We start from the raw sequence: 19,984 nt of genomic DNA, 5'->3' as shown, positions 1-19,984 counted from the left end.
GCGGGGCGGGCGGGGGAGGCTCCTCCCCGGGCCGGCCGGAGCCGGGCTCGTCCCGCGGGCGCTGGCACACACACAGACACACGCACCCCGGTGACAAATGGCCTCGCCGCCTGCGGGGACCCTCGGGACGCGGCCCCGCGGCCCAGCCCGCACCGGCGGCGGAAGTAGGAGCGGGACGGCCGCGGCGGCGCGGAGCGGCCCCGCCCGGAAAGCCGCGGCCCCGTGACTGCGCAGCGCTGAGCGGAGCCCACACCGGCCCGGGCCCGGTCGGGCAGTCGCCGCCGCGACAGGTGGGTCCCGGCCAGAGGGGACCAGGCGTGTTCCCGGGTTCTCGGGCGGTCCTGGGAGTGCGGGGAGCGCTGGGTGCGGCCGGTCCCCGGGAGCTGCGGCCGCGGAACCGGCTCGCCGCGGGGAAAGGCGCCCGGGGGGCACGAGGGGGTCTCCTGGAGAGCCGAGGGAGCAGGGCCCCGGGGAGGAGGGTGCGGCGGGTCTCCGGGAGGGGTCTGAGTGCCCCGGCCCGCCCTGGTGCACGCTGTCGCTGACAGGATGAAGCTGCGGCAGGTCTCCGACTTGAGCGACTTCAGCCGAGGCCACTGGCTGCGGGAGTTGCTGTGCCGCGGAGAGGAGCCCCGCCACGTCCGGTCCAGCCCCGACGGGCAGCATCTGCTGCTCCTGCAGAAGAGCCGGCCGCCCACCCTGCCGCGGGTGGTGGCCTTCCAGCGCCACAGCATCGCTGGAGCCGACCTGGAGAGGAGCTGGCAGCCGCCCCAGCCAGCCCTTGTGGGACTGCACTTCCTGCAGAGCCCTGCGGTACCGGGCTCCTGGGTGCTGGCCCTGGTGTGGGAACATGGGCGGACCGAGGTCTGGCACTTTGTGGTGGCCGTGGGCTGGCAGCTGCTGCAGACGCTGGAGCTGTGCCAGGGTGCCCGGGCACGAGTGGTGTCGGTGTGCGGCCAGGGAGCCAGCCTGGTGTGGTGTGAGGAGAGGCCGCCGCTGGGCGCTCACTCGGACAGCAGCAAGTGTGCCTTCAGGTTCTGTGTCTGTGCCCGTGCTCTGGAGCTGGGGGAGCAGGGCGTGCGCCTGGGCACTGTGAGGATGGTCCTGCACAACAGCCCCGAGTACCAGGTCCTGGCCTCTCCCCAGCACGTCTTCCTAGTGCCTGCCTCTGCCGGCTTTGCCACCACTTCCAAATTCCTCCTTATCTGGCACCCAGAGAAGGCAGAGTTCACCATCACAGCCCCCTCTGCAGGCTTCATCCACAGCAAAGTGCTGCGCTCCAGCAGCGAGTCAGACTTCAGGAAGCTTCTGCTGGGTTCTGTGGGCCTTCTCTCATGTTTTGCACCTCTGGACATTCACACCTCCGCTGTGTCCAGCAGTGGGGGTCTGCTGCTGGTGAGCACAAAGGGTTCTGTGAGTGTCGTGGAGCCAGATGGCACACAGAGGCATATCTTTGACCTGGAGGGCAGCCCCCTGGTCCAAGGGAGTCCTGTCCAGCTGAAGACCTTTGGCAGCATCTTGGCCTGTGTGCTGGCTGGAGTGCTGTACCTCGTCGACCAGAACAGTGGAAGGCTTGTAGAAAAGGCAGTCCTGAACATGAAAGAGGTGCATTTCCTGGAGTCTCAGGGAGAGGAGGACAGTATCCAGCTCCTCAGTCAGACTGGTATCTACAGCTTTAGCTTTTCCAAACCTGAGGATAGCAGCAGGCCTGAGCCATGCCTGGTGGAGGTGGTGTTTGAGGAGGCCTGCAGGTATTACCAGAGGAGGAGCCTCAGCAGCTCCAAGCTGACAGTGGAGAAGTTGAAGAAAGGTGGTACATTCCAGGCTCCTGTGGTCCTCGCTGCCATCCTGCAGCACAGCCTCCACCAGAAGCAGAAGCAAAAGCAAGCCCGAGGCCTACAGGACACTTATGCCAAACTGTTGAGCACAATGAGCCTGGAGCTGCAGAGCTACATGAGCCTGGAGCTCCTCAAAGCTTGCGTGGTGTGTGCCCCAGAGAGTGAGGTAGAAAGCTACTGCAAGGAGCTGGTGGAGCAGGAGGTCAGCCGCATCCTGCAATCTGACATGGACAAGGACAACTTGGCCTATCTGAACTCTGTCTTTACTTCCTTCCCCAAGGCTGCCTGGAAGGCCACAAGGAGCTGCCTGCAGCTGCAGCAGAATGGGGATGGCCTCTTGGTAGCCAGGGCCACCCCAGAGGTATGGAAGAAGGTCCTTTGTCAGCCACAGCTGGAGGAGGTGGGTCAGAATGGGATGGCTCCTCTCTTTGAGCTCATTTGTGCCTCCTTCCTGAGGTTCAAACCCAAGTGGTTGCCCAGCTTTGTGGAGCTGACCCAGCAGTATGTTAGCAGCTCTTGGTCATACAGCAGCAAGGAGGGCCCAGAGGGCCGGGTGCCGCTGTACAAGAGAGCACTGGGAGTGCTGGCCCGAAGGAACAAGCACAGCGAGGCAGATGATGAGATGGAGCTGGAACTGCTGCTCTGCAGCAAGAGGCCTAAGGCTGTTCTGCAAGCTCTGCACCTTCTCATCCGTCTGAAGCAGTGGCAGCGGGTGGTGGAGGTGGCAGAGAAGTTCTCCAAGCTCAGCCCCTTGCTTAACAAGGAGATATTCATCACACTGCTGGCTGAGTTTGCCCAACACCGGGAGCTGGACCCTTACCTGGCCAGGCTGTGGCTGCTGTGCCCCGCTGAGCTCTCTGCCTCAGACATCCTCACCACGGTCCTGCAGCACCTGCCTCATTCCCAGGAGGACCCAGTGCCTTTCTCCAGCGAGGGGAACCAGCTGACTGTGGGCTTGCTGAAGCCACTGCTGCAAAGGGTTGTGCAGCGTCCCAGTGTCCAGGACGAGATGTACTCAGATGCCCTGCAGAGCACCACCTTCCCCCCTCCCACCCCACCCCGAGAGCACAAAATCCCCTCAAAAGCAGTGACTGATGATGTTCCTCAGCCATCCATGGCAAGGACTTCCTCGCCCTCAGCACTGCTACAGGATGACAATGTGTGACAGGGGGAAGGGCAATGTCATCCCAAGTCCTGGGCGCACAAGGAAGGGAAATCCTACCTGTGCTGGCAGTATGGAAGCCTGCTCCTTTCTGAAGCATCCCTGCAGCAGCATCTCAAAGAGCCTGCTGCAGTGGCTGGGGTTGGGGGATGTTCTCTGAGCCAGGGCAGGCATTCTGGTTATTCCTATCAAGTGCAATTGTGTGTATGCCAGTGGAGGAGCAAATGCCAGGTGCATTTGCAGATGAAAACACTGGCTGCACTACAGGACTACAGAACTGCTCCATGCCCAAAGCACTTTGTTTTTGGTTTGTTTGGCTTCTTTTTAACTCCACTTCTACTTCCCTGATCCTCTAGTACTGGTGGTGGAGTGGTAGGCAGGGATACACGGTCTTTCCCCCCCATTCTCTGCTCAGTGAGTTGGGTGATACCTCCAAGCTCTGCCTGTGAGAAACAGGGCACATTTCTTGCAGCTGGGTCACTGAGTCCTGCTGCTTTGGGCTCAGTCAGATGCTAAATGCCAGTGTGGCCCAAACTCCATGGCACTGGGGGTCCCAGCACACACGCTGGCAGTTGCAGCACTCCACGTTGTCTTCCCGTAATTCCTCTGGGATCAATCCTGTAGCTGTGACTGATTGCAGCTACTTAGCTGAAAAGAGCAGCCTAATTCCCTTATCTCTCTGTCCCAGACAGTACCCAAACTCTCTTCTGATCTGAGAAGCTTGCAGCAGCCTGTGTGAGCTTGGGGCTGGCCCTGCCTTTCCTTTGTGGAAGCTTAGATTATGCTGCAGGACACCCAAGCCCTCTGTTCCCATCTCCTCTACCTTTGCCCTTTGCATACAAAGGGGCTTTGTCAGGGTTGTCTGGCTCATATTGTGCCTCTGTTTGCAAAATCAATGTAACTTGAGAGCAGTTTGTGCAGGAAGATCCAGGTTCAAGCCTCTCTCAGGTGCCTGGTGCCTGGCCCCCTCCACCAGGAGGGAGACCCTGGCTGTGGCTTTGCCCCTGCATTCTGGGCTGTGTGTGAAGGAGCTGTCTGTTGCCTTGGACTGTGGGAGATTCACCTGCATTAATCCTCTTGAGAGTGGTCTTAAGTGTGGGAGACAGACTCCTTTTCAAAATAAAGGTTCCTAAAGCACTGCTGAGGTGGTGGTGGATGTTATGAGGGTACACACCCTCAGGAGGAGAGCAATCTTTTTTCGCCTCTGGTGAAAAGGGGCCAGGCTCATCTCTCTGGTGCTGCCCAGCATGGCTCACAACTGGTATAGCTGAGTTCAGAAAGCGTGCCCAGATAAGCCTATTTCCTCTGTGGCACTCAGCTGCTTACCACTATGAAGCCATGGAGGCAGGAGTCTGCACAGGCAGGCTGGAGTGTGTGTGCCTCAGGGAAGGGCCATCCAGGCCCTACAGGGCTGTGGCTAGGCCCAACAGAGAGTTGAGAAGGGGAGGATTTTTTTTCTCAAGACCTTCAAATTATCTTTTTTTTTTTAGGAAAACTAGCAACAGAGAGCACCTGGCTGGCCCAGCAAAATCCTGCTGCCAGGCACAATGTCAGAGCTGCCGTTGGAGAGATTATTGTTTGGGAAACTGCTGTAAAGATGTGGCAGGGTCTCCCCAGAGAAGGGCTTGACTGCGGAAAGTCCCTGCGGTGGAAAAAGGCCTGGCAAAGAGGAAGAGGAACTGCTGCAATGGTTCCCTAGAGACTGGCTGGTTATTGATGAGACTTTCCTTGGTGGGGGGCCTTGTGCTGTGGCCACAGGGCACTGTGAGTTTCCCTCTCACTGTGGCAGCTGCCACACACGTGAGCGGAGGGAGAGCATGTGAGGAGAGCTGGTAGCACCCACAGTGGGCATTTTGTAATGGGCTGTCCTTGCCTCCTCTCCAGGCCACTGCTGGCCTTGCCTGGCACTGGTCTCACCCACCTCCCAGGGCTGGTTGGGAGGAGGATGATGGACCCCAACACCTCTTAGAGCCTTGGCTCCAGGGATTGGAACACTGCCCTAGAGCTGTACTGAATGGGGAGCTGCTGAGAGCAAGCCCCACACTTTGGCAAAGGCTGTGCAGTCACTTAGGGAGGACACCTGCATGGCCAGGCTGGGTTTGGGTGCAGGTGGCCTTACATTGATAGTGACACAGTGAACGAGGGTCAAGCTCCCTGCCTTCCAGCACTGGCTCTGCAGAGAAGGCAGAGCAGGAAAGAAGCAATGCCCACAAAGCCAGCAAGCAGAAACTGAAGCCAGCAGCAGTCCTGTGAGCTGGGATCCCCGAGGCACAGCAAGGGAAGAGGAAGTGAACATGATGCAGTAGGGACAGCCTGAGGCTTGGGGGTAGAAGCCTCCATGTATGGGCCCTAGACAAACAGGAAGTAGTCAGAATTCTGGAGGCTGAGGGTCCAGGGCAGAGGAAATGAGACAAAACTGAGCTGAATGCTTTCCAAGGGGTTGCTGGATGTCTCACTCCAAGAACCAGGAAGGGTGGGCATCCCTGGGGGAAACAGGGGCCAAACCACTCTGAAGGACAGATTCAGCTGACTGATAGGCAAGCACAGGGCTCTCTCTGCAGTCAGACCCTGCTGGGGGAGACAGCAGGAGGTAAGGCTGGTGCAGCTTCAGATAAAGCCCAAAGGAAAAACTAGCAATTAGATCTGAAGGCAAGTGGAAAGAGCAATAAAAAGAGATGCACGTAGTGGAGGGGGAGCTGGCTGGCCTGGCCCTCTCACTCTGCTCCAGAGAAACTTGGACTTTGCAACACAGGAAATGAGTCAAGCTGCTCATGTATATCCTCTGTGCCTGACACAGCTTTTGGGATGATCCCTGTGCTTGCACCAAGGAGCAGCACAAAGCAACACCTGAACTCACCCCAAGGCTCTAGGCCAAGTCACTCCTGGTTTATCTATGCATACAGTTCTTTCTGTGCAGAGTATAGGGTGTGCAGGGTGGGCACAGAAAGTACTGATGCCACCATATCTTGCAGAGGGAAGGAGGTGTGGGCTGCAGGCACCCCATAAACTCAATGGAAATCCACAGATGATACGTACTAGGGTTGCCAGAGGGAAGTGTTCATGTGCTGGGGACAGCTTGGGGTGGCACTTCATGGACAGGAGGCTCTTTGCGTAGTTTGTCCCAGGGAGGGACCTGGCACTCACCCAGTCAGAGGTGCAAAGGGCTGCCTCATCAGGGCAACGTCAGTTGTTGTGACGCTGAGCAGTGATCCTGTATTGACCCCATTGGCTGGTAGTGGGCAGAGCACACTTGGGAACACCAGAAAGAGCCCTCTGGTCCCAGGCACAGCCTTGTGCCAGCAGTGGGGAACCCACCACCCCCTAGCCCTGCGTACTTCCATCACTGCTAGACCTGAGGAGCACAGTCACATCCCACAGTGCACACAAACACACCATTTATTGTCTGACACCAAAAATTACAGCCCTGCAAAAATAAATAGTCACATTTTTCAAGTGAGGGGATCGGTTCATTTCCTCCTCCATCTGTAGGTGATGGGGACTAATGCCTCGTAGAAGGCCTGGGGATTTTGTAGGAGTTGAATGTTGGTGGCCTGCAAAACCAAAGTCACATATGTCACCACCAGCCACAGAGGGGAGCAAGGGACAGCTCAAGATACACTGGAATGGTCAAATATCATCCCACTGCTATCACCCATCCCCACAGGAAATAGGGTATGGAGACAGCTTCCCCAAACCCGCCAGCTCGGGAGACTGGGACCAGGAGCATCTCTGGACTTACAAGTGTGGGAAGATGATAGAGGAAACCACAACTGCATGCACTACAAAAGTCTCACCTTCACAGCCATCCCCTGGTACCAACACACTCCTTGGTCTGCACTCACCCTCATCCCCATCCCCCTCCCTCTGTCCCCCCTGTACTATAGGGGCTCCCCCCCACCCCACACAGGGACCTGGCAGTGTAAGTAGCTTACATCTCAAAGTCTTCATTCCTAGAGGAGAGAAAGAAGAAAGGACAGTGTTAGTGGGGCAAGAAGGTGCCTTGTGGACAGCCCAGCATCTCATGGTGGGACAAGGTCTCCCATGGGTCACAAAAAGAGAGCACGTGGGCTTCAGGGTGCTGTGGTCCCCTCCATCCTGGCTGCCTGATCTGAACAGAGTTGGGCTCTTACAGGCCCTCAGAGCATCAGTGCTCCTTCCCCAGGAAGGCATAGCAGGGCCCCATGCTCAGCACCTCATCAGCACCCAGCTCCCTATGCCTCAACTTCAGCTCCTGGGAAGCTGAGCACAAGTCTCCAGCCAGCTTAGAGGGGTGCCAGAAGCTGGGGAACCCCCAGCACAGCAGCTGCATCACAGGGCCATGATTTCCACCTCAGGAGTTGGAAATCCAACCAAAAAGTGCTCACTCCCCTCAGGGGTCAGTGCCTGTGCTGATGATGGAGCTGCCAGGCAGTGTCCCAGAGGGTTGGAGGGCAGCCCCAGGACACCAGCGGCCACAGGTATGTGAGCAAGCACTGCGCCCTCGTGGCAATGCCTCCAACCACAGCACATTGCATTCTGCACAGCATCCAGCTGTACTCCCATGCCAGTGCTCCAGCACAAAAATGGTGCAAACAGAGCGAGTCAGGTGCTGGACTTGTGCCAGGCTGGGGCTTCAGCCCTGCCAGCCTCCTTCCTCTAAAGGGGATCCACCTTTGTCTGCCCAACAGGAGGTTCAGAGCAGGCAGAGAAAAGCTCCAGAAGATCCCCATCCTCAGAGGCTGAGGGCCCCAAGCCACCACTCAGGTTCTTCCCAGCCCACGTTACTTTAGCATGAGCCCCACAGGACATGAAGGGACAGGTGGCAGGGGGACCCCAGACCCAGTGTAGTCACAGGGGGTGGGGCTGCTCCTCACCTGTACACATCAGCAACGTCCATACGACGGTAAAACTTGGCAAGTCTGACAGCCAGGATGATGCTGGGCAGCAGGAACAAGGTGCACCAGCCCAGGCTGAACCAGAAGGCATTCTGCATAGGGTGGAGGAAGAGCCTTTAGGTCCAGAGAGTGACTGGGAGCATCTCTTTTCCTCCCAGTGCTCCCCAATTACAACCCACTCCTTCTCAGAGCCTGGCCTTTCCTCTTAGCCACAGCAGTTTGCTGGCAGAAGCTGAGCACTGCCTCCTGTGCATCCCTGATCCTTCCCTGTATCCTTCATTCTGTGCATAAGAAGGATGAGAGGACCTCACTGCCACCCCAAACACATGTGTCACTCAACACACCGCTGCCCAACTCACCACAGAGTCCATGATATAGTCACAGCCAATGACCTCCACATTATCCAAGGACTGAGCTATGGGCTTGCAACGTGCCACATCTTCTGTCACCTGGAGATATGGTGGGGACAGCATATGTCAGCATCCACGAAGCCCAGCAACTCATTCTCCCCTTCTCTCCACCTGGCTGAGGAAGGCTTAGCTTACCCTGCTCTTGGCCCATGAAATGTAGGTCTCAAAGTAATACAACAGCTGCTCCAGGAAGGCCCTTGTCTCCTGGAAGGGCAAGCACAGAGTGGAGATGTTGCACCACCAGCCCCCTCCATGCCCCACATCCTCTCCATGTCAGGATCAGGGCTCTCAGACCACCTCAGCCCAGCAGCAATAGGGCCAAATGCTTCACCCTACCCCAGTCCCTTTCTAGGGAAGGAATACACCCAGGGGTGCAGGAGACACCCAGGGAAGGCGAGCTGGATGAGAAGCCAGACAAGGTTTGGCTTCCCTGTATAGAGGGAAGTCTTGGTGAAGGGGTCTGATCCGTGTAACCTGGCAGCAGGGCAAAGCAAGCTCACGTTCTTGATGATGTTTGGCATCTCCCTCTCCAGGAACTCCTGGGTTTTGTTGGCTTTGTCCAGTGCAGCCATTGTCTGTCCCTGAGGTAAAAGGTGCTTTCAGCAGTGTGATCTAAGTGGGGTCTCTGGACTTCACCAACCCTGCACAGCAGCAATCCCCTGGGGCACAGCCTCTCAGAGCTGTGGTGTTCCCAGCAGTCACACGCTGGTAGTACCAAGTACCTCAGGTGGAGGGAGCCTGTGCCTGGCAGGGTCCATGGCCTCCCTCCCTCTACCCCACGAACAGCCCCCCAGCACATGAAGAGTCCCATAGCAGCCCCCTAGACTGCAGATTAGCCCCACCACCTCCACTGCAGGACCTCGAGGGTGCTTCGCAGGGTGCCCGGGACTGCCATGCACTCCCCTTGTGCAGCTTACCTGTAGCTGGGCAGCCCCACTCTGCACTGAGTGGATGTTCTCCTTCAGACTTTGCTGGGAATGGAGAGAAGGGAGGTCAGAGGTGCAGACCCCACAGCTCAGACAAGACCCTGCCAGGAGGCTCTGAGCTCTAGGGAAACCCAACCCAGCATCCCCAGGATATCCTCCAGCAGCACTCACCAGTGGCCCAGAGAAGCTCGCCTGCATATCCTTTTCCAGCTCCCTCAGGTCACGAGCACTATCTTCCAGGTCTTTTTTCATATCCGTGTCCTGGAAGAGCTGCAGTCAGCAGTGGCCAGCTCTGTGCCTCACCACAGCCAGCTGATGGGCCAGTCTGAGGAAAAGAGCTGGGCAAGAGTAAAGGGCCTCCCCTCAACACCCAGGCAGGCACAGAGGAGCCCTGCAACCAGTGGCTTTGGAGACAACGTGGCTATGGCCCTGGGGTGTCATGGTCTCTCACCACTTGTTCTGCCAGCTGCTCCAACTCTGCAGCCAGATCCAGGAGGCTTCCCTGGGTCAAATTCTGATCCAACTGGAAAAGGCAGAGACAGAGCCATGAGAATGAAGAATGGGATTCATGAGGGGAGCTATACCCCTTATACCCCTTATTTGTGGGGCAGAGTGGAGCCAGGGCCACACAGAGGATGTGTCTTGTTACCCTAACAGGTTACCCAAATGGCAGAGGACTCCCACAGCAGCAAAAGGAGAGAGCAGTAGACCTCCTCAACCCACATGCAACCCCCAATCCCAAGACCAGGCTACATCCAGCACACCTGCTCCAGGGTGAGGGTGAAGTTGGGAGGCTGTCCAGCCTGACTGGCATTCAGCAGCAGGTCTTTCTGCCTCTGGCTGAGCAGGGAGATGGGGCTTAGATTGATGTTCATCTTCTCAAAAGCTGTGGAGATGTCTTCGGTGTACTGCCAGAGCAAAGGGGGCCATGATGGGACATGTGCTGGCCCCTTACTGTCCCCTCAGCCCTTGGTCTGGATCCCTGTCCTCAAGACCCTGGCAACCCCCATGCTCACCTGGCTGATATTCAAGAGCTCATCCAGGGATATGCTCTGGTCCAAGTGCAGAGTTTGCCACAGGGAAGCGTCTTTCTGGCACTCCCTGCAGGATGGGGGCATGGGGTTGAAAACAGGGCAGGTGAGGACCAAGCCCTCCCAGGAGTATGTCCTCACCTGTGCAGGTAGGTTGCACCTTGCCCCTTCCCTTAAACTAGTGCCTACCTGCAGCCTGGGAAGTAGGGCAAGCTGGCCTGCTCCTGGAGAGCATCTGAGGGCATTGAGTAGCTCTACCCCCACCAAAGACACAGTGTCAGGGCTGGGACCCACCTGTATATCTCTGAGAAGTTTGCCGTGTCACCCTTCAGGCCCAGCAGCTCTGAGAGATTGAAGTTAGGGATCATGCCAGGGGTGTCCAGGAGCTAAGAGCAAGGAAAGAGATGCAGAAACTAGACATAGTGCAGTACAGGACACATTGGAAGAGCATCCTAAATGGCTAGTGCTGCCTCTGCTCCACCAGCAGTCCTTATTTAGGCAGCAGTATCTCCAGGCAGAGCTGTTTCCCCACAGCAAGCTTACCTGGAAGAGCTGCTGGTTGTGCCAGGACTCACAGAAGAACATGTAAATGTTCCCCCCCAGCACAAAGATGATCGTCACCAGCAGCATGAGTAGCCAGGAGAAGATGAAACTGAAGCCAACCCCTCTGCCGGGACAGAAATGCCATCAGCACCAGCACCCCTGTGGCCCAGCAGTGATGCTGGCATTGCCCCCAGCAGAGCCCAGGGGCTGCACACCCCTCATCCCCCCCACAGTTGTAGGAACACCACCCTTCCCACAAGCTCATCTCTGTTCTGCCTTCAGACCCCAGAGCATGACTGGGCTCTACCCTGGAGCTTGGATTCCAGAAAAGCTTCCCACAGCTCTGCAAGCCAGCACTCCCTTGCAGAGCTGCGGCACCCACGCACACACTGCCAGCCCTCGCTGCCATCACAGGGAAAACAGGCTCCCCTCGAATGCCTCTCACCAGCACCACGTTTGACCTTCAATTTACCACCTGCACGGGGAGTTGCCATGGGGCAGGCCATTAAGCTGCAGTAATATGCTGATTTAGGAGCTCAAGCATTCCCAGACCAGCCCTGCCCACCCATCCCACTGCTCCCACACATGTCCTTGGCAGCCAATGGAGCCTCACGCCATGAAGAAGTTCCCGCCAGCATTGGAGAGGCTGCTGCGCTCTGTGGGCAGCACACTTTCCTTCAGCCCCAGGGGCCCCAGCAGCAGCCCAAAAACGTTGCACAGGACCACCAGCAGCACCGTGCAGCATAGGAGGGCACACACGATCAACCTGGGGAAAGACAAAGGGCAGGAGTCAGGCAGCAGAACCTGGGACCCTGAACAGCACCCTACAGCCCACTGTCTGCCTTCATGGGGAGGGGAAAAGGTCCCAGACACCACAGCAAGGAAGGGGCATGTGTGTCTGCAAGGCACAGCTCTGACTACCCTGCACCCACAACCCAGCAAGCCCCCACCTCCAGCAACTGGAGGAGCAGGAGCCTTAAAACTCTCCAGACAATAGAGCCGGGGCTGCAGCCCCTCGCCCACCTGACCCCATCCCAGGCAATGATCGGCTCCCTGTACTTCTCCAGCACCGATGTGGCATTGCTCACAAAGGCCCCAACTTTCTCCTCTACATCCAGGAGTGGCAACTCTTCCTGCAATCTTCTGATCTCCTGCCTGATAAGGCCCAGCTGGTCCTGGCTCTCTGCAAGGAACAGGGACACGCTGACATTGTGAGCTGCTGCCTGGGTCCTGCAGGGCACTGAGGACTCAGAAAGGATAGGGAAGGGACAGTCATGGCCAAGGATGACATTGGCGTGATGGCACCTGGGGACAGCCAGGGCTGCAGGGAAGGCCTCCAAGAAAGAATGGCTTGAGAAAGGAAGAAGGAACCCTAGAAGAAGACAGCACACAAAGCCCTGCTTACGTGCCACCACTTCCTGGGACTGCTCTTGCACCTTGTCAGGGATCGTGTCCAGCGTTCTGTTAACCTGCATCCAGGGGAGCACAGCAGAAAACTCACATCCCTGCCTGCAATCCAGGGCTGAGCAGCACATCCCCTTGTCCCCAGACCCTAGTAGCACAGGACAGCCAGCCTCCCCACAGCACCCAGTCCACCCTACAACTGTACAGGGATGGTTGAGACAGCAAGCAGACCTCTGGCCAGCCTCTCCCTCCATGTCACACACTGAACTCCTTGACAGAGCTCTTCCCAACCCACTCCCCCTCATCATGGCCCCAACAGTTGCAGGAGCACCCAGCTTTGTGCTTGGGTGAAGGGGACACATCTTACCTCCTCTAACTCAGTCTCTATCTTTGAATCAGAGACCTCACTCAGTGCCTTCAGCTGCTGCTCCACACCTGGGATCTGCAGGAAAGAGCCTGGGGTGAGGGAGATGTGGGGGCTGGGGCAGGGCCTGCTGGGGCCCCTCATCCACACCTTGCCCCTCCTCACCGTGCTGAAGTTGGTGGCAAAGGCGAGCCCATCCAGGGACACTTGGCGGCAGGGATGGCCACAGTTCTGCAGGGTGAGGTTGAGTCTGTCCCACAGGCTGACCAGCCGCTGGCTGTAGTTGCTCTGCAGCTCCTCGAGGTTTGAGCGACTGATGACAATGTTGCCAAAAGTGTCCTTCAGCGTCTCCATCCCTGGGGAGATAGCGAGGAGCTCAAGGCCTCATCCTGCCAGTGTGGCAGGGACCCATTCTCACCCAGCTGAACCTCAGGAACCCATGAAAAAATGCAACATAGGGCCACCCTCAAAGTCATGGCACTTACCCCAAGGTGTGGTTGGGAGGCCAAAGGGATTCACCTCCAAGGGAGCCTTACCCAAACATGCACCTACCCCACCTCTTGGTTCCACCATCCCTCTGAGCCCCTTGCCAGCCTCCCAGGGATGGGGCCAGTACCTTGCAAGAGGCTCTGGAGAGACCCCAGAGCCCCATCTGTGCTGCTCCTGATGTGTGAGGTGATCATGCTGCCCAGGTTGGGCCCAATGTCTGCAGAGATGGGAGAGGTGGCGTCAATGATAGGATCCCTGCAAGGTCCTGGGACTTGCAGGAAAGCTGGTGAAAACACTGATACCACCAGCACCCGTCCCTCACCACCCCCCCCCCGGTGGGGGGCAATGGGGATATTCCCACCCTCCCACCACCTGCATCACCCTTCCCAGAGAGGAGCCTGAATGGGGAAAAACAGCAACTGGAGCAGAGCTGGAGCTTGGAAGAGACTCCAGACCCAGTCCCTTTAGACATCCACATAAGAAAGAGCCTAGTGGCCCGCAGGGTTAGCAACCACCCACAGGACAGAAAGGTAAACACACACAACACCCCCACAGCCCAAGAACCCCCAACCCTGGAGCAGCTGCCCACGGGGCCATGGGGATGCTCCAGCCCCTCCCATTGCATCCTCTCACCCTGGAGGCTGCGGTTGGCATAGCCCAGTGGGACATCGCTCCTGCTGATGATAAAATCGACTTGCTGTAGGGACAGAGATGTGCTATCAGTGAGGGTGGGCACCTTTCTCTGCTGCCAGCCCCTCTGTTCCCCTGCCCCAGGGGACTATTTGGGCTGCTCCTCCCCCAAGCCATGGCAGAGGGATCATGCGTGCCTGGGGGATGGAGGCCAGGTAGGTGTGGACATCTTCCAGAGTGTTGTTCACATTGGGGAAGGTGCTTTTCACAGCCTGGGAGAAGCGGGTGTTGCTGATGAGGGCACAGACACCACCAGCCCTACAAAGGAAGGGTGGCACAGTCAGCATGAGGGGAGCTCAGTCCCAGTCAGTGCTCGCCCCCAGTACCCTCCAAATCCACCCACACAGAGCCCAGCCTGCAGGGTCTGGAGCACACCAGTGACCCCTGCTTCCTGTGCATCCCACAAGTGCACTGCACTGAGGGACCAGAGGAGGGACGCAGGAAACTGAGGCACGGCGGAGGCCCACGCCGTGGGGAAGCTGTCGGGAAAGGTCTGCACGGTGCCAACGCGCAGCCCCCCGGGGCCAGCCTCCCACCGCTGCTGCTTCCTCTCCTTTGTCTCGCCGTGCCGGGATCTACTCGTGAACAATGGCAGTTTCCTGACCCGGCCACCAAGCGCCGGCACTTCCAGACACCCCTGGGTTCCATCCGGAGCCTCCCGGCCAGCGCACTCACAGGAGGAAAGCGGAGACCAGCAGGACAGAGGCGCAGAGCGCCCGGCGCCGGCAGCGCATCCGCCGGCCCTGCTTCTGGTACATGCGGCCCCCGCAGTTCCCGCAGCAGCGGCAGCAGCAGAAGCAGCATCCCACCAGCGGCATGAGGATGATGAAGAGGACTCCAATGGCCACGCAGATGAGGAAACCCAGTTCGTAGAGCAGCAGCTGGGATAGGAACAATGACAGACAGCATAACGCTGGTGCCCCTGAAGGCTCCTCAGCTCTGCCTGGGTCTCTGTCCAGACCCAAACAGACAAAAAGGGCCCCCCCAGGGAGCAGAACATGTCTCCTTGCTGCTGCCCGGCATCCAGGGCTCAGCCTCAGAGCAACACCCACCAGCATGCCCCAGTCCACAGTGGGCTGGGGCTGCTGGCTCCCCACCCCAGCTGCCTGCTCACCTTGTGGATGTCCTCCCGGCCGAACTGCTTCTGGGGCTGCCCAAAATTAATCAGGTCTGAGAGACAAGAAGCACAGAGGGCTATGAACAGGTGCTGGGCACTGTGGGGCTCTCCAAAAAGGGCCCCAGACTCCCCCAGAGAGTCCATCCCAAACCAAGGATGCAGCTCAGACCTGCTCTGAGTATGTAATTTTTCTACCTTGCAGCTGCCCTCCCCAGCCATAACATCATACAGCATTTTTGCACCCAGGAAAAGTGCTGCCAGCTCCCAGGCTCTCAGGGGTCCACAGAACAAGGAGATTCCTCACCACAGCAGGCATAAGGGACACAGCCCTGGGGCAGCCCAGCCCTACACAGATGCCCAACAGCACTGCCAGTGAGGAATGAGTGTTGGGCCCACTGCCTCTTTTATGCCCAGGGCTCTCCCTGCCTGCACCCCATGCCCATTACAACCCTTGATAACACATGGGGCACACGTACCCCGGTGTCTGCGTGACATAACTCCACAAAGCCACAAGTGTCAAGCCACACCTTTGCCAGCACATTGATGGTGAGCAAGAATTGAAGCCAGTGAAGGAGGAAGCACAGGTGGCAGCAGCCAGAGGGGAATTTCCCTCCAGGTGGGCAGCACTTGCCCCATGAGTATCGAGCAGCTACAGGGTCCTGGTACCACCTGCGCCAACCTGCAGCTGCTTTGGGACAGAGCAGTGACAGGAACAAGGGCTGACAAGCAGGGCAGTGCACAGGGAGAGCACACAGTGCTGCCACTGCCAGTGGGACACACTGCTCTTGGTGGCCAGCAAGCACCGAGGGCTGCAAGACAGGCAAAGACCCTGCAGGCAGAGTGGCGTTTGCTCTGCACATTTTGGGGGGGCCTAGGATTAAGATACCTGGAGAGAGGATGGGGCAGGAGTCTGCAAGGTGGCACTACCACTAACGCCTGCCCTAGGGCCCAGCTAAGACAGCCCCACAGTTGCTATGGGACACGAGCAGGACACAGCTGGCAGTCCTGGGGATCCCACTCCTGATTACCCCAGCCGTATCCCTCTCTGCCCAGTACCCCAGTGTTTAAATGCTGGATGGACAGTCAGCACTGCAGGAGGGCTCGTGTTTAACGGGGATCCGGCAGCCCCAAGCAGCCCCCCACACCCCTGCCAGCCCCTGCCAGCCCCCGCCGCCATGCACCCACCTGTGGGCAGGGGGTTGGGCTGCACCAGCCGCAGGAAGCCGTGGGCCATTGTCACCAGCCCCGGCGTGCTGCTCCCCGGCGCCTCCAGGCCCGGGCCGTACGTGGGCTTTGAGATGTTTCCCAGCTCCATAGCAGCAGCTCCTGCGGACACCTGGGCACTGAGAGGAGCTGTCGCTGTCATCGGGGCAAAGGGCCACCCAGCCTGCCCTGCCTCCTGCCTCCGACCAGGAAATGCAGGGAGAAAAAATCAGGCACCTGCCTGCTCCTGCCCGGAAGGAAAGAGCTGAGGGACAGCACCGAGGAAAGATGAGGAGTCCTGCGAGCGGTGGGGTGGGGAGCCAGGCAGGAGGTGCCCACGAGGGACTGGGGGGCTGTGGGGGATGGAGCGGATTCAGAGCACTCACCCTGTCCTCTGACACCTCTGCACCCACAGCTGCGGCAGGGTCCGGCCGCGCCGTGCCAGCGCCCGGCTCGGTGCTTTGTTTAAGTTTCAGCGGTGATTGCTGACAAGCTGTTTGCCGGGACAGGCGATGCCGCGATCGCCCCACCCCTGCCCCTTACAGCTCCTGGCACCCGGCCACCCCAGGCCGCCTATCTGTGCCGGGGTCAGGGTCATCACTGGCCCTGTCCCGACCCAGGAATCGGGAAGAGTCCCTCTCCCCGCCCTCCGATAAGCTCCCCTGCCTGTGCTGGTTTCCTCCTGCCCCAACCCAGGAGCCGGGTGGCCCGGAGTGACCGCAAGGGCAGCCGTCCCGCCCGCTCCGCCCCACACCATCTGCATCTTTCCGGGATGGGGTGCGTTGAGCCGTTCACGGTTTCAACACAAACCAGCTGTAGCCACAGGAGCAGGTTTAGCATCTAAAAACCTTCCGAAATGGGGCACTGCGGCAAAGCCGGCATTTTTCACAGGCGTCCCGGTCCCCCCAAGCGGGGAACAGCCCCAGGGGCCCACAGACAGCTTGTTTTCTCTAGGGCTGGGCGCCCGCTCGGCTCCATCCGCACTCCCGCAGAGCTTTCCCACGGCTCCATCCCCCGCCCCGCCGGAGCTCCGGGAGCCGCAGCCGGGGGCAGCAGCGGGGCGGTGCCGCGGCTCCTTCCCGCTTGTGCCGCGGACGCACCCGGTGGATGGGAGGCAGGTGTCCCGGGGTCACGTCCCGGCAGGCGGAGCTCCCCAGCCCGGCACGGCTCCGCACGGCCCCGGGAGGTGCGGGAAAGGCCGGACAGAGCCGCCCCTTCCGCCCCGGCCCGCCGGGTCTGTCCGGGGCGTGCGGCCGCGCCGGCCCCCTCCTCTGCCCCACCTCTCCCCGCTGCACCTTGGCTCTCCTCCTCCACCCGGGGAGCACCCCTGCTCCTGCACCCAGCCTGCCCTGGCATCCTCCATCTCCCCCAGAGACCCCTGCCCCTGCCCTGTCCAGCGTGGGAGAACCTGCCGCCCACGGGCTCTCTGCTTGGGGATGCTCCCTCCTTGCCACCCCACACTGCCAGAGCCACTGTGTCGTCCCTGCATTTCTTGGTTTCAAGTGTTTGAGTCTTTGCAGCAGCTTCTCACGCTGCTTCATGTAAACAATATTGTATTCTTGGAATTTATCTGTATGTTTTGCATTCTTGTTCTCTGAGAGAGAACTTGACTGATGGTCATATTGACCAATGGAGTCAGGAGGTTGTAACCTCTTTGGGCCAATCTCGGCCCTCTGTACAAAATGTATATAAGCTATTGGAGTCAGATAATAAAGAGCCTTCCATGTTTCACCAAGCTGCTGCCTGCCGTCCTCTGTGAATTTCCACACCACGTCGCAACGTGTTGCCCCTCTAAGGGCATGAGGTAACAGCACTGCTGGTCCCTCCAGCAGCCCACCCTTGCCATAGCAGCCTTGCCAGGAGCCCACCCTTGCTGCCCACCTTGCCCCTATGCCAGCCCTCAGCTGTGCCCTGCACTCCCCACCTCCTGCCCCAGAGTAGCTGGAGCCCCCATGATGGTCCTGCCCTGTGTCCCTGCATGGGACACTGTGGGCTTTTGGACTGGGACCAGCAGGGACTCTGGGTGAGCTGTACCTGACCTTTGCATGGTGAGCTCCCTGGCCCCTCCAGCACCCATAGCTTGCTCATCACCACCTCCCAGTTACTGCTTAACTTTCCTTGGCACACGCAAGCATGCCCTCCGTGACCTTAGGTGAAGGTGGCACAAGGAGGAGAGCAGCCCTGCTTTAGGTTTTCCTCCTGCTCTGGCCTGTGCTGGGTGCCAGAGTGTCATGTGGGATCCTCTGGCACAGCACTGGCACTGGGGCAGGGCAGCAGAGGACACAGATTCATCCCAACAGAAGAGAGGCGGAAAAAAGGCAACAACCAGTGAGTTTCTCAGAGCACTGGAGCTGATATGGGGAAGGGGGTTTGGGGGCTTCAAAGGTTCCCTTGGGCTTTCCAGGTCAGACCTCAATCCCCAAGTGTTGCCTCGGGGCCCTCCAGCAGCTGTCGGGTGTGTGTGCAGGATCTGGCACAGATGGCAGGATCTGCTCCTGCAGAGCATTCCTCCCTTCCCGCCCAGGGCATCCCACTGAGCCTGTCAGAGCTTGGGGCATGTCAGAAACAAGGGTACTGATGCCTCAGCTCTGGTGCCAGACCATGGGCTCATCAGGGACACACTGCCCTCACCTGCCCAGCCATGAGCTCCTACCACACCACCAGTATCCTGCAGTCCCCCTGACCTCAGCCCTGTCAGGGGAAAGGATACCCTGGTGACATCCCTCACTCCAGGTGTCAACCCAACCCCTGCCCCTACTCTGAAGATACAGGCCTGCCCTGCTCTCACCCTCTGCAGCATCAGCCCTGTTTTACGAGCAGCATTTTCCCTCATATCCCCAATAATACTGGTACAGGGCACCCCAGCTTCTAGAAGGATACTAACACAGTCCCCCTGGAGGCTGGCATTCTATTGGTCCCCTATCCCTCCTTTGCTCCCCCAGGAAACCTCTATGATGCTCAGCTGTTCCTGCTCTGTTCCCAGGCAGGATTACACAGCCCCCACTGCACGCCAGGGAACGTGCCCATCACCTTGGTGTCTGGGAAGGCCTCAAGCTGCTTGTTTGCTCTGACTTGGGGACTGGGCCATTTCCCAGCAACCCTTTACTTACCCTTGCTGGGATTTCTGCTTTCCATGGCATGGCAAGGAGCCAGCTGTGGCTTGCCTGGGAACCAGTAGGCAGAGGCAGGCCAGCATCACCCAGGGAACACAGTGAGCCCTGTACCTGCACCCCCTGTGAGGGCATCATGGACATGAGGGAACCTCCCCTCTGCATTGCCCACTCATCAGCCTGGTCCCGTGCTCAGATATAAGTGATCAGGACAGCTTCAAACCGAAAAGTCATTTTATTGGTACCATACATGACTCATAAATGGCACAAACTATGGAGGGGAGGAAGGAAGGAAGGAAAAAAAAAAAAAAAAAAAAAAAAAAAAAAAAAAAAAAAAGGCATTACAGTGTGCCCATGGCAGTGAGGGCTCTGCACCCTCCACATCAGCCGTGTGGCATGGCGTGGAAAATCGTACCTTAATTGCAATGCAGAGCCCCCCTCCCTGCCACACTGGGCTCCCACCCTGGGATCCCACCCCCACCTGCAAAGGTGCTGTGGGGACCTCTGTGCCTGAGGGTCTGAGGGGTCGAGCCCTCCACCTCTGACCTGCCCATGGATGGGGCCAGGAGCCAACACAGGTATCTCACCTTGAGATCAGAGTAGGGCTGACTCAAGGCTCTGTCTCCCTGCCCAACCATGGGGACAGCAGAAGGAGAGGGCACACAGGGTGGTCCCCACCCCATCTCAGCAACCTCCTGCAATCTCACCCACAAGTGGGCAAGGCATGGGGTGCTAGAGCACCCCTGCAGCAGCCAGAGCCCCGGGGCACAGGCAGGCCTTCAGTGACACCTGCCAGCCCGAAGCTCCATGGGGCACTGGGACATGG

At 58.7% G+C, this 19,984-nt stretch overlaps 2 protein-coding genes across 2 annotated transcripts; one reads left to right on the top strand and one right to left on the bottom strand.

Moving 5' to 3' along the window:
- The first annotated feature begins 250 nt into the window (after positions 1–250).
- On the top strand, positions 251–4,134 carry HPS6 (HPS6 biogenesis of lysosomal organelles complex 2 subunit 3). The gene is made up of 2 exons (XM_083866385.1): positions 251–290; positions 546–4,134. The coding sequence occupies exon 2, from the start codon at positions 547–549 to the stop codon at positions 2,998–3,000; it is 2,454 nt and encodes an 817-aa protein (XP_083722511.1). The 5' UTR covers positions 251–290; position 546; the 3' UTR covers positions 3,001–4,134.
- Positions 4,135–4,238: 104 nt separating this feature from the next.
- On the bottom strand, positions 4,239–16,754 carry LOC310912127 (prominin-1-A-like). Its single transcript, XM_083866386.1, has 25 exons — positions 16,435–16,754; positions 16,031–16,244; positions 14,843–14,898; positions 14,404–14,609; positions 13,866–13,986; positions 13,672–13,735; positions 13,166–13,255; positions 12,715–12,905; positions 12,553–12,627; positions 12,187–12,250; positions 11,805–11,964; positions 11,395–11,547; positions 10,782–10,905; positions 10,533–10,624; positions 10,224–10,308; positions 9,972–10,115; positions 9,659–9,730; positions 9,379–9,468; positions 9,199–9,252; positions 8,782–8,862; positions 8,417–8,485; positions 8,231–8,320; positions 7,851–7,963; positions 6,930–6,947; positions 4,239–6,548 (listed from the first exon to the last, which is right to left on the bottom strand). The coding sequence occupies exons 2-25, from the start codon at positions 16,209–16,211 to the stop codon at positions 6,497–6,499; spliced, it is 2,445 nt and encodes an 814-aa protein (XP_083722512.1). The 5' UTR covers positions 16,212–16,244; positions 16,435–16,754; the 3' UTR covers positions 4,239–6,496.
- Between the last annotated feature and the right edge of the window lie 3,230 nt (positions 16,755–19,984).

Source organism: Zosterops lateralis (genome assembly GCF_965231275.1).
Source record: "Zosterops lateralis genome assembly, chromosome: 8".
Classification (NCBI taxonomy): domain Eukaryota; kingdom Metazoa; phylum Chordata; class Aves; order Passeriformes; family Zosteropidae; genus Zosterops; species Zosterops lateralis.
Note: the sequence above shows the minus strand (reverse complement) of the source record. Positions and strands in the feature narration are given on the sequence as shown.